This window comes from Perissodus microlepis, chromosome 20, assembly GCF_051167445.1.
Source record: "Perissodus microlepis isolate ML-2025 ecotype Zambia chromosome 20, ASM5116744v1, whole genome shotgun sequence".
In the NCBI taxonomy this organism is placed as follows: domain Eukaryota; kingdom Metazoa; phylum Chordata; class Actinopteri; order Cichliformes; family Cichlidae; genus Perissodus; species Perissodus microlepis.
Window position 1 is genome coordinate 1,928,026 of NC_140480.1, and position 14,065 is coordinate 1,942,090.

Genomic DNA, 14,065 nt, shown 5'->3' on the forward strand with positions numbered 1-14,065 from the left:
TGCCGTGGTCACGTGTGGCAGTCCTCCAATGACGGAGCTTTGGAGTTGGAAAGTAATCCGCCGGCAACTTGGAACCCTGAGGAAGCTTCTGCCATATTTCTTCAGACATTTCTATGAGCAGCCTGCATTTCTTTACCTAGGATATTAAAAAAATATATAATGGAATATGAAAAGACGCCAAACGACTGTGCAATCAGTGTAAGAGAAAGAGGGAGATCTGTTTAAACGGAGAGACAAACATTAGGAGAAAGGGGGGGAGACAGACAAAGCTTACACGTGCGGTGAGGAGCATTTCATTAGAAACTGGGCGCAGATTTCTTGTAATATTGTTACTCTTTTGACAGGACTCATTTTCTCGTTTTATTTTTGAAGGAACCGCCGCTCGCAGCCACACATCCTGAACTTTTTGGTGGTAGGTTTGAATAAATACGATGCGAGGATTTTTTTCCTCTGCGCTACAATACGCGTCTGTGAGGTGGAATAAGAGATGGTTAATAACTGGTTATAGATCACAGCTCATTATTCTGCTGAAGCTTTTCTAGGTGTAAAATTATTAAAAAGAAATTGCGCTCCTTGTTTACTTGTTTGTTTGTTTGTTTTTTCCCCAGTCAAACGCTATTATAAATAATGGTGCTTATTCGCGTATTTTCATTCTACTAGGGGCACTAACTGGAGTAAATCTGTTTTAAGCCTGTAAAACGAAATCATTACGCTTATTTTGGATAACTTAGTCTGAAACGTATTTAAATACCTATTATAAATCGGCGGGCTTTATAAACACACAGAGCGTGTGTTTATAACAGTGTAGCTTTGGCTTAATGGGATTCACTGGGAGTGGTCAAACAAAGACATGACAGTCATTGCCACACAAAGACAAAGGAGGCAATCGTCAAAGATGTTTTTTTCTACAGGACAATTCAACGCATTTGCATTAATCAGGCATCAATGTACAGCATCGAGTCCACTGACGGTGGCTCCAGGAGGCAACACTCAAACACTATGGACATCTTTTGGAGGGGTTAAATTCCTCCTTCTGCACGAAGGCGTGAACCCAAACATGAGATGCTCAGTTAAAGGCTCTTGCGCGCCTATTTGCAGCCACAGTACCAAACATCCAAGACAACTGGGACTTAGCTATGAAGGCGTAAAACACCTAAATAAAATGTGAATTTTTCAACTTCATTTTAAAACCCATAATAAATATTTTTTTCTAGGAGAAGTTATTTGGGATAAAAGCTACATCAATTGTGGCCTAACTGAGTTATACTGTAGGGGAAAAGGAACTCATAAAACGTGTTTGTTTAATTCCAGCAATGCGCAATTTTATGCAAAACGGCCACATAACGAGAATAATGAATCTATCACAAAATTATAAATAGTGCTCCCTAAAACATGTTCTAAATGAGAAGGTTTGGGAGACTATACTGAATATTCCAAGCCAGTATTAATCTTAGCTGAACCATGTTTTGGATGTAAGCTCCTTCTGGTGTTTCAGTACAGAGCTGCAAAGCTGTCGAGAAAACCCTCTTTAGATGTCTCAGAGGTGATGGATTAGGCACTCAGGGTTTGCGTGGAAAGAGAGGAGCCTTCCTCCTTCTCCGTTTCACCCCTGCTGCCACTATCACCGATGTTTTACCTGAACCTTTAGAGTGGTGTCACATCCTGAGATTTTTTATTTTTATTTTATTTTATTAGTTGAATTTATTTTTACGTAATGAAATATTTTATATGAAATCAAGGACATGAAAGCACAATGCTTACAACAATAATATAATTTCAATTTGACTGCTGTGAGGCATTAAAAATGTTTGTTGACACTAAAAACTATAGTGTTGATATTTCTTTTCCCCCCTTTTGAATTGTAGCCAGTTAAATAAAGTCTGTGGAAAGGTTTAGTACTTACATTTAAATTGGCTAAAGGTTAAATTTGTCATTTCCACTGTGAGGTAAATGTGGGCCAGCAAAACTAAATAAACTGATAAAACCCTGACATATGTTTGTGTTTTCGTCTCACGCATAAATAAATCTATTATTAGTAGTAAAAGCAGCATTAGTGTTATTATCAGCTGAATAAGGCAGTGTACATCAGGACTAACTGAAAGTGGGGAAAGTAATTAAATTCGTTTTGTTTTCCTTACCTCACACCCTTGAACATACTCTCTGAATTGGAGATAGAATCTATGATATACTAGCTCAGCAAGACCATAATTTAGCTCCTCCGCGCCTCCACCACAATTCTCCGTGAACTCTGTTTGAACCGCCTCAGTGGCAATAAATCATTTTTCTCTCTCACACAAAAGCGCGCCGGTCGCTCTGGGTGTCAACCCTTTTACAATTCCTCCTTACCTTCTCCGCTCTCTCGCCTGCTGACACAAACAACCAAGGAAATTGTCTATAAACTTTTATTTTTCACAACAATAACGCAGACAGAAAATGGTACTGCAGAATATCCGCAGCTGCGCACAAACGGTGAAATCCGGCAGATGCAACACAATTACGTTTTTCTTTTCTGTTGTCTTTCCCCATATATATGGGGAAAGATACACACACACACACACACACACACACACACACACACACACACACACACATATATATATATATATATATATATATATATATATATATATATATATATATATATATATATATATATATATATATATATACATATATATATATATATATATATATCTTCCATATAAGAAAAAAAATCTATAAATAGCTAACAAAGCACAAAGGAAGCACGGATCAGTTAATGTATTTCCAGGGGACAGAGCTCCGCAGATAAAGGGAGACTGAGAGAGAGCTGGGGAGAAGACGTTAATGGGCAGAGGATGCTGTCGGTTAAAACGGTGCATACAAATGGCGCTGTCTTGGCAGAGCAAGGAGAAGATTTATGGGCCCGGTGCCCTATATTGCTGTAAACAATGCAGAGTGAAATGAAAAGACTAGAGTTTGCAGACTGCACTTCATAAGTGAGTAAAAGACAGACAATGACAATTTCCCAAACTAGTCCCGACTTTCCTATAAGAGTGTGCATTAACATGAAGTATTAATTTGGGCCTAACTCTGATGTAAATCGTGGCCAGTCTGGAGAATAGAGACAAACCTCAGTACCGTACTGAAAAGGTGCAATTTAAAAGTGCAATAATTAAAATAACACTCAAAATATTTTTGCTTGTTTTTGAGTGTTTAGGCCTATCTATCTATCTATCTATCTATCTATCTATCTATCTATCTATCTATCTATCTATCTATCTATCTATCTATCTATCTATCTATCTATCTATCTATCTATCTATCTATCTATCTATCTATCTATCTATCTATCTATCTAAACGTATATACAGAACAACCTAAAGGGGAAAACCTGAACCGTTAACCCCTCCAGTAAGAAGATCAGGGGGCTTCGAGCTGTGGGGTAAATTTTACGGACATTGTTTGGATCCAGTTGTTAGCTTAGAAGGAAGTGTGCAAAAGTTGTCCTAAGTAATCATCTTTATCCTTTGATTAACAATTTCTACCCAAATGGGGTCTCTTCCAACAAGATCACTCACCCATCCACTGGGCACAAGGTCACTGAATGGTTTAGTGGGTATGAGAATGGTCTGACTCAAACTTTATCATATCAGAGCTCAAATCATCTGAAGACCTATGGGAGATTTTAGTGACCTCCACCATCATCCTCAAACCAAAAACTGGGCTTATCTTTCCAGCAGAGTTCAGGAGACTTGAAGAATCGATGCCAAGTTGCATAGAATCTATTCCGGCGACTAGTACCTTACTAAGACATTTTATGTTATTTTTTCCCTTTAATTGATAGATATACATGCTTTACGCGGTATTTATTTGTTTACTTATTGTATGGTTTATTTTAAAGTCCTGCATCTTAGATAACAGAGGTCATATGACCCTTCGCGTTAACATCCAATCAAATACAGTACACACAAAGTTAAACTGCAGCAGCAGCAGCTGTCAAAGTGCTCAAAGTTCTGCATGATATGCAACTGGTGGTCACGCAAATACACCGGATAATCATTTTCAGAGAACAAATCAAATAAAAACCGCATCTCGCTAAACTTCTACATAATCGTGGATCTATAGTCTCAGGATCGCATATTCAGAACACTTTTGCTAATGAAAAGCGAATAACATAATCATAACTCAATCTAGTGACTGTCTGGGCCCCCTTGTGACACCTCTAACGGAAGAAAATGACTGTAATTTCGAAGGTCCTCAACGATGCAGCAAATGGGCTAATTAAATATTTCTCAACGAGGCGTTATGATGACAGAAAGTATACTCGTAAGTTTATCCAGGCCATCATTTCCTGTGCGATGTCAACTCTACAGTGGGACACCAGTCCAAGCTGCTTCGTCGTCTCCTGCTTGAAATGTTTGCCAGCGCCGACACTAAATCATTTTTAACATTTCTGATGGCTTTTTAAAATCTAGTTTTATGTAAATTAATCAAACTCTACCTCCACCACGCATGCGCGCACACACCAGGCCGACGCATTTGCTCCCTTGAGTGAACGGATAGGAGAGAGATTTACGGATTTATGACACACCCACTGCTGGTCAATGTGAGACAGCCTCTCTATCCCTGGAAAATAGCAGCATGACCCCTGTTTCAACTCTCAGCCTTTATGCAGCTGCCATGGCTGCCGTTTAAACACACTACAGGATAACAATGCACCGGCCCCGGACCTTTTATGACAAACCAAAGTGACTGAAGAAGACACTCACCTGGGACGAGTTTGAAACAGTTTGCACTTAACCCGGCGCAGACAACAAAAGCAGGCGATCAAGCGCGCAAGCGTCACAACACAGGCGCTTCGTATTTGGTTTTGTTCAAACATTTCGATAAAATGTTTGTGTGCAAAGTTCTTCTTTTTTTCATACATATATCTTCACAGAGAAAGTCCTCGCCCGAGGTGCTCGTAAAGCACATGCAGCCTGTAGCAGTGCAATGTGAGCTGAAATTCATGTGTGATTCAACAGTCTCAAGTCAGAGACGAAACCAGTTAGCTGAGTAAAGACTGAGGAATTTATACACTCAACTTCAAACACACAAAATGCACCAGATCCCTGAAAGGCGGTGAGTTTAAGAATAACTCATCTCAAATTAATTCTTCAGATTCAGCCCGGGGGGCGGGGGCAAAATAATAAAGGTAAAAAAGATCTACCATGACCTAAAAAGCTGAATGGACTGAAACCAAAAATACTTCATTCTAAACTTAAAGAATTAAACTGCTATCCATTCTTGTAGATCTTGTCACAGGTAAGGCCGTATCACTTTGAAGTTTCTAGAGAATTATTTAGTGAGTTACGCTCTTTCTTGGATCACGTGAGAAGAGAAAACGAAAATATTTGTGTACACGATGATTCATTTTCTATCGTTAAATTTAATGCAGTTAAACATTTGTGTTGCTATGAGGAAAAGTTTCCATTGTGTATTAGAACAAAGTTTAAAAAAAACAAAACAAAACAAAAAGCAGCAGAGTGACACTGATTTATGACTGACTGGCCTTTTGTTTGAATAGCAATAATATTAAACCGCACGTTTTGTTTATTCCCATAATAAATCAGACAACGCCTAATACAGGTGTATTAGTTAAATCCCTGGCAACGCTAAGTCAAATTGTGCCTCATACACTCTCATTCCATTTAACGCAAATCTTCAGTTACAAGAGCTCAAACAAAGAGGACATGTCGTCATTGTTCGAAGTGTAATTCGAGCTGCACCTGTACAGACACGATGAGGAGGATGAATTATCACATAAACAACTGACAGACGGTGAGATTAGTTTGGCTTTCAGTGTCAACTGTTTATCCTGGAAGACGGGCTGTTGAATATTTTTCCATCACCGCTGAATATTTGGTTCACACCAGAAAGATCAAAACGCTCTAACACGCTGAAATCTGCCTGCAAAACCGGATAAGAGTTTCCGAATATCATTAAAAAAAAAAGCGGGTAGTGATTTGCCCCATCAATAATATCTCAAGGATTGACATCATCGCTTATATTTTCGAGCATCTTCTACTTCTAACAAAACTTAATTAGTAATCTGTTCTGAAGTTCGCTCTCCTCTGTGTCAGGGGAAAAATGCATGTGGCTAAAAATACAAGTTTGGGGAAGTGCCGAGCCTCCATGGGAAGTTTGAAGGTTTTTGAAGGTCTTTGTCCATAAACTAATCAAAATGACCAACTGTCCCAGTACTGTCAGAAACATCTATAATTGGCAGCTCACTTCTGAATGCAAGTGCTGACCGGAGACCAGCTATTCTCTTAAGCCACACAGGAGTCATGTGACTGCATCAAGAGACACTCTTTTTAATGCTCCTGTTTGGGTATGGGGTCTTCAGGGAACTAAAAAGGTAGTTTTGTTTACATCTTATTTATAATTTCAATTTAAAAAATAACATTTTAAATAAGTATACAAAACAATATTTCTTCCTTTCCTTCTTTTCTCAGACAGACTTAAAAAAATATGTTGTAAATTTATATATGTATGTTGCCACTCCGTTGACTGCAGTAAAGGTTACCACAAAACTTTGCCACTTTGATTTGGAAACGACTTCACGGGAGATCGAAAGATTGTTAAATTAAAGAAGAAGGTGTCTGTGTGGAAATCCTGCAATTCTGCTGGGTGCAAGGAAGAGAACCGTCCGAGAGTTCAGCCCTGTCCAGTGTCGTCGCCCCCCCCCGCCAAATTAACAAAAGAAGAAACACATTGAGTGATCCCCCGCAGCAGGCCTCTCTATCGGCACAACGCAGAAAAGAAAGCCGAGGCCGAAGGGAACCAGCGAGGGCGCACACAGAAGGTACACGTATAGAGAGTGAGTTGGGTCACAGGGTTGGAGAGGTCGGCCATCCAGACTGAAATGAGCCTAATGGGACAGAAAATGTGTCCCCGAGGTGAACTCGGCCTTCTACCATTTCGCCCCCAAACTTCAATAAAGTACCTTTTCAGCTTCGCGACATGGAGGCGACAGGGCCTAGAAAGAGGCTGGAGGGATGCTGGGACTGTGGCGAGCACATTAATTTCTCTAATCTGTCCAGCAACATAAAGGCTTCTGGATTCATTTTTCAGCGCCGTCTCACCACTATTCTACTGCCTATCCAAAAGCCCTGTCCAAAAAGTAGGTTTGAACCTCTTTGGTCCAGCTTAAAGTCCAACTTAACTTTCACATTTGTGGGAAAAGCAGTCAAATAAAAAGAAAAGTGGCAGAGGATGCGACCCCGTCTACATAATATTTGATAAGATCAAAACTGGTTGTTGTCAGAGCTGTTTTCCAGAACAGAACACAAAGCTCTATGGGGAAAGATTGATGATGGAAAATACCTCATCCTTTTGTGCTCTTTTGCCTCCCACTACGCGAGGCATTTTATAAGGCCTATTCATGTCACAATTTCAATAATCTATCAAATTCTTGCGCGTCTTTGGACTCAAGCCATTTTTAAACCGAAATCCTTCTTCCCAAAATTGTTCCCAAAAAAAAAAAATGGGGGGAAGAATGGGAGACAAAATGAAAGCACTTCAGTTGATGATTCAGTTAAAAAGACTTTCTTCAAATTATTGCATCAGTCCAGCAGGTTTTCAGCAGCAAAGAGTCCTGCAGTGAGCTGGTCTCCCTGCCAGATGAAAGTCGCACGATGACGTTGCACAGAGACGCCTTAGCGCCGTTTTTGAAGTTTCTACAGTCTCGCGAGCTGCAGCATACTACGGAGGCAAACTGCCCACTGGGGAGTCAGCAGACAAATGAGCCAAAGTGTTTATACAAGCAAGAGTCAAAGAGTGAACAGACAAGAAAACAACAGCATTCCTTTTTGTGGAGAGGGCACCGCTTTAGATCAATTAAAAAAAATGTTTAAAAAACAAAAACAAAGGTAAGCTAGTGTACTTCATCAGCATCTTCACTCAGATATTTAACGAAGACCACACGACGCATTATACTGAATCTATCGGCAGATCACGACTTTATTTTTTTTATTCATTTCACATTTGAAAACCCAGTCGCATGGCGCAGAGGACTATAGAAAAGCAGGGCAACCACTATTGTTACAAAATGAATAATTTCACAACAATCTAAAATCTCTAACACATTGCAAATGTACTCTAAATTAAACGCATGCATCTTTGTGTTCAAGTCAGGACGAAGGAAGCGAGTAGCTTCTTTTGTGGCACTGGCAGAGGCAGTGCAGTGTGGACTGGAGGGCCTCAGTGGCTTGTCTAATTGAATGCCCTTCAGACTGATGAGGTTGCACGTATACTGCACAGCGCAAACTATTTCATTTTCATATTTTAGAAATAACTTCAATCCATTATGAGTGAAGCTTTAACACGCACACACACACACACACACACACACACACACACACACACACACACACACTCAGTGTCTGTACACATTGCAAATATAAACACGCAAAAAAGGGAGCTGCAGGATTGACAAACACAGTTTAAAAACACAGTGATTTTTGTTTCCCTCGTGAAATGTCCAGTATTCACACATCTGTACACTTTTAAGGAGCTTCTCCAATTTGCAACAGTAGACCTCACCTTACCTAAAATAACGTATTTAAAACTAGCAGACACTCACTGTTTTATTGACCAATATGATTAGCACAAGTACACTAAACTCCGTTTATTGCATTTCACAATAATCTGCTTTGAACGGTCTAAAACACAACATCAACACCACAAAACTAAATTGCAAAAAATGAAAAAGAAAAAGAAAAATCCTGTTTCTGAAATACACGAGGTAATTCACACATTGTTATTCTCCTAAACATACAAGTTCAAGATCAATGGTGTGTTCCAGCTTTCTTTTTTTATATACCAAAAATAACTATTATTATAGTGATTTCCTTCCAGTGTTGTTTGAAATAAATAGATTGTGCATTTCACCTTGGGCAGCAGGGCAAAAGAATGGCCCACAATAACATTTTGATAAAATGTATATTTTTTTCTACTTTTTCATCCTTCATTCAAAACATTTTTTTTAATAAAAAACATCATTTTAATTGAACTTCAAATAAATTAAACCCTGTGTCACGTAAAAATAATTCATCGGTATTCGCAGTAATCCATGCTATATAACATGCATTTTATATAACTTTGGACTTAAAGGAAACCGCACAAGATAGCTACGAAAACAAAATATATAAGTGTTCTATAAATAACCAGTTCTTATTCTACCCCCAGTAATGGTTCGTGGTTTTATAACCTGGTAATATCCTCGCCATGCTGAGCTCCGGTAAGTTCGTCGGGGGCCCCGGTGTTAGTGGCCGAGGCAGCGGCAACAGCGCCGGCTGCTGAGCTTGTGTTGGACCCGGAGGAAGAGGAGGAGGATCTCACTTTGGTGTTCGGGAGCCTGTGATCCTTTTTCCATTTCATCCTGCGGTTTTGAAACCAGATTTTAATCTGCCGCTCGGAGAGAACCAGGGTGTGTGCGATCTCGATGCGCCTCCGCCGAGTTAAATATCGGTTATAGTGGAATTCCTTCTCCAATTCTAAGACTTGCTGCCGGGTGTATGCTGTCCTAGACCGCTTGGGCTCCGTCCCATTGTAACCAGAGTTCACTGGAAGAAGGAGAAGAGGAGAGAAAGGGAGACAGAGAACGGAGGAAAGGAGGGGTAAACAAGAATGGCCTCAACTGAGATATGGCTGGAAAGATTTATTGGTTATGAATGTTTAGCTGTTTGAGAAATTTAAATGGGAAGTTAAGAACTTCTCAGCGTAATGAGAGGACACTCACATCCAACTATGAGCTAAATTATTAATGCAAGATTACAAAGCTCAGATTTTTTTTCTTATTCATTTCTCCCCCTCTCTCCATCGCGCAATACATAACAGCAGAAGCCACATGGTGATACGGCTGCCCTGAGTATACCTCGGCTATAAAATTTATGGTGGGTGTAATTACCAATGCCGAGTCGTAAATCCGCCTCAATTGTGCCATTTCAAAGGCTTCCCTGCTATCGGAGCAGGGGCTGGCAACGAGATGGGAGTCAGAGGGACTGATAAAGGGAGGGAAGGGGAGAGAGGAGCATGAGGAGTGCAGGGAACATAAACACACAAGTTGCCTACCAGTGCTGACGTGAATTTTCTTCATCCATGGGTACACCACAGGCTGTTTGGAGGAGGCTGTGCTGTTTGGATGCTCCGGGGTAGCTTGGTTGCAGGCGGAGGTTGCGGCCGGTGGTGTGGCGGGGGACATGGACAACTGTGGGGTTTCACATGAAGCAGGTTGCCCTTTCCCTGTCAGTAGATGCGCAGAATGGGGTATTCCATGTCCCCTTGGCGTGTCAGGTTCAGGGATGCTTGCACAGTTAAACTGGCGCTCTTGGTAGCTCGCCCGCGGAGGATATAACTCCTGATGGTGATGCTGGTAGCCAGTGTCCCTTGCGCGGCTGTAATATTCTGGACTATGCTCGGGGATGTAGTTATTTTGCGAATATTCCTCGCATGGAGGAAATTTCGGATCAATGTAGTTAGACTCCATCAAATACGAGCTCATGATCATTAATTTCTGGAGTGGAAAATAATTTTTCTAGCTTTGTCGTTTTTCTGCTCCATAAAGCCCTCCTACTTGCGAGCAGCCCTGTAAAGTTACTTTTACCACGTGACCCAATGGCCCAATAGCAGGGTAAGAGGTAGTTCCCGGATAAGGAACCAGAGGTATTTAGCATACCTACAGTCGCCATTGTGGGCACAAATCTTTCTCTCTCGCTCTCTCTCTCTCTTTCTCTCTTTCTCTCTCTCTCTCTCTGGCTGCGTTACCAAGGCAATTGATCTTGGGGACAAAACTAGTAGCTAGTTGCTGACCAAGGAAAAAATATAACAGGCAAATACAGTGGTCTCAATTATTCAAAGGGACAAGGATGAGGTACAACAACAAACCAGTCATTGTGTTAGTTATAACACCTGATTAACAAAGACTGTCTCTGACAACAAAGCTTCAGCTGTGACACAGCCCAGGGTCTCTTCACAAGACTAAGAATAAAGTCTTTCTTTCTTTCTTTCTTTCTTTCTTTCCTATAAAACATTTCAGCAGTAACATAGGTAGGACATCGTGACTATGAATGTCAGTGGAGAGGTGGAGAGGTGAATGCTCTCCAGCTTTGGAGGAGATGAAGACTGATCATTTGTGGTGCTGGACAGAAGTGGACAGAGAGAAACAATCTGCCTCAGTGGCAGGTTCTTCAACAATGAGATATTTAGGTCTATCTATTTCGAATCCATATTAATTTCTTTAAGACTACACATTTGTATGGATTTTTTCAGCTTTTAAATGAAAATTGGTAAGAATAATCAGAATCAGAATGCTTTATTAATCCCTGCGGAAATGATGTGGCCACAGTAGCTCCAAGACAGTAAGAACAGTAACTAACTAAACTAAATTAAATAATACAGTATATTACAAAATTACAAAATATAACAAAAAAGATTTAAAAGATACAAATGGCTCAGTTATGAATATCCCAGTATATAGCATTAAGACTGGGACTGAATTACAGAAGGATTCTGTATCTGAGGTTGCTGCTTTAAAGTCACAGTAGCCAAAATCTGTTGGAACAAAAGCTGCAAAATGCTTTACAACATAAAAGATTGTAAGAGTGCATCCATGGTGCTTCTATTCTATCCTACAGAAAGACAAAGCTAAACTCTTTTAATCTCTAACCTTTGCTTCCATAAGGCACAACACAACAAAGCAACCATAGAAAACAAAACATTGCATAAATCCAAATTTGAATATAAACCCTGACATGCCACAGACGAAAATGTCATAGACACAACAAAACTGCAACACAAATGTGGGCTAAGCAGGCGTCAAACATCCAACTGATCAAACTTACATAATATCACTAATATGATGTCACAGATCAGGGGCACACAACCCTGCAGAGAAGCATTCACCAGGAGCTCACAAACCAGCCAGCAGTGAAACTACATCACTATTATGTCACAGAGCAGAGGGTGTAATGAGCTGCTGATTTAACTGCAGGACCAGTATTGTGTCACTGTGAAGTTGCTGCAGACAAGAGAGTCTGCTGTACACGCTCTTGACTAAGTGAACATCTGTCCTAAATGCAGGATAGCAATTCACGACACGTGTAAATAGAAATCAGCCACCAGTCCTTGTGATCTTGAGTGGTGCTAATTCCCCTCTTCTTCTGACTGCAGTTTTACAGCTTGAAAAAGCCCTTATCTGTTACCTGGTGCACATGTTTCTGAGCTTTGTAATGGCCCAAATAAAAGCGCAGGAACAATCAATGAACAGCATCTATGTGAGGAAAAACAACACTGTTAGGCAGATGAGACAGGCCATTGAAACTACAAGAAGTGCTGAAGAAGAATTGCAGAATGCAACATCCCGATGATTAGTAAACAAACATGGTTACACAATGCTTCAAACTAGAATTTAAACAGTAAAATACAAACACTGAAAGTATTACAACATTTTCTTTTGTTCAGCAGCCTTTGGGAAAATCCACCCTGAAAATGTTGCATGCTAACCCTGGCTGAAGCACTGACCATGAGCCAAGGCATACAGCACTGGTGGTCTGTTGTTTTATTGTAAACTGATACTGCCTGGGTGTATAAACTTGTCATGTGCTGGAAGCTTCCCATTGTTTTCTCAGAGTCAGCTGTAGGCAGACAGAGTGAAGTTAACCTCCCTATCACCTCAACACCCCCATGTTTCACATATATGTCTTCAGGTGGAGAATAATAATAATAATAATAATAATAATAATAATAATAATAATAATAATAATAATAATAATAATAATACAATGATATATTTCCATTCAAACCATCACATTACAAGTTAAGCATCTATTTTCACAGCAGCAGTTATTAAATACGGTTAAAAACGACGTGAAATTGCTTATCATAATTCCGGCTGTACTGTTTGTAAAGAATGCGCACGACATTTCTATTACCCCTAGTGAGGATGTTAGAGGCGTTTTATAGAGCAATAAAAGCCGTAAATCAGTCACTTTTAAACGACCCCTGGTTCCTAACGTGTTTTACAGGGTCTGACACAGTAGTAGCCGCACACTGCACGTTCTCTGTGGCCTACCTACACATTCTGTGGCTGTCTGAGCTATGAATACACTTTGTGACAGCGTTATTGCACTGCCAGAGCCCGTGGATGGGGTGGATGCTGGCTGTATGTATCATCGTTGATGCTTGCATATGCAAAAGCAGGAAGAAAAAAATGCCAGAGAGACATGAAGGGAAGCAGATGCAGAACAATTCATCGACTGGCGTGGTATTTCAGTTGCCCATGTATTCCTGTAGAGACGTATTTGCGACTGCTTGTACTTCACACAAATTCGGTTCTACAGGGTATACATATAGACAACTAATGTGTTTTAGGTTAGACTCTGTAAAAGGTCATCTGCCGGGCAAATATCTGTGGCAAGCAGGTTATCGTGCATTTCACAGTCGTGTCACAAGAAGCATCAGAGTGGAAATACCACAGAAAGCGTGCGTCAAAGCGGATTCTGTTTATCAGGATTCAAGAAGCAAAGCCGCAAACAACCCCACTCCTGCTATGGATACATCTACAAGCAAGGGAAAACACACATTTTACGTCCTTTCTCTAAAAATAAAATATCCGTGAGTGCACACGTATGCCTACACACACACACACACACACACACACACACACACACACACACACACACACACACACACACACACACACACACAAAGCATAAAGACGCCGTACGCAGAGAACAGAAAGGGTCTCTTTTTCTCAACATCCAGCCTCTGCCTTTGAGGTGCCTCCTATATGAATATTCAGCTACAAACACGAAGGATACAAAGGGACGGCGTGACAGCACACATGAAAAATAAGTTTCTATTGTTCCCAACCATTTCTTCTGCTTGCTATTACCATACTGACCGCTCGGTAACCTTTCTTGCTGCCACTCTGGAAGCTAATGAGAAAAGCCTCGGATGAAAAATGCAATATCAGACATGTGACCTGTTTCGGGGTTATTAAAAACAGCAAACATGCTCAGATTGTGAATCAATGGAATTG

General features: G+C 40.4%; 1 protein-coding gene across 2 annotated transcripts; it reads right to left on the minus strand.

Annotated features, from left to right (window-relative positions):
* Window positions 1-13: 13 nt before the first annotated feature.
* On the minus strand, window positions 14-12,742 carry hoxc4a (homeobox C4a). Of its 2 annotated transcripts, XM_084917462.1 has the most exons (3): window positions 10,099-12,742; window positions 9,236-9,590; window positions 14-136 (listed from the first exon to the last, which is right to left on the minus strand). In XM_084917462.1, exons 1-3 carry the CDS (start codon window positions 10,532-10,534, stop codon window positions 133-135), a joined length of 795 nt encoding a protein of 264 aa, XP_084773588.1. In that variant the 5' UTR covers window positions 10,535-12,742; the 3' UTR covers window positions 14-132. The 2 variants fall into 2 exon arrangements, with proteins under 2 accessions (XP_084773588.1, XP_084773587.1); XM_084917461.1 differs by lacking the exon at window positions 14-136 and having other exon boundaries at window positions 7,957-9,590; window positions 10,099-12,739.
* Window positions 12,743-14,065: the final 1,323 nt, after the last annotated feature.

Coding starts and splice junctions, on each gene's coding strand:
- hoxc4a (XM_084917461.1), bottom strand. CDS start 10,534: ATGATCATGAGCTCGTATTTGATGGAGTCTAACTACATTGATCCGAAA. Junction 9,591..10,098: donor GAAAATTCACGTCAGCACTG/GTAGGCAACTTG, acceptor TCCTTCTTCCAG/TGAACTCTGGTTACAATGGG.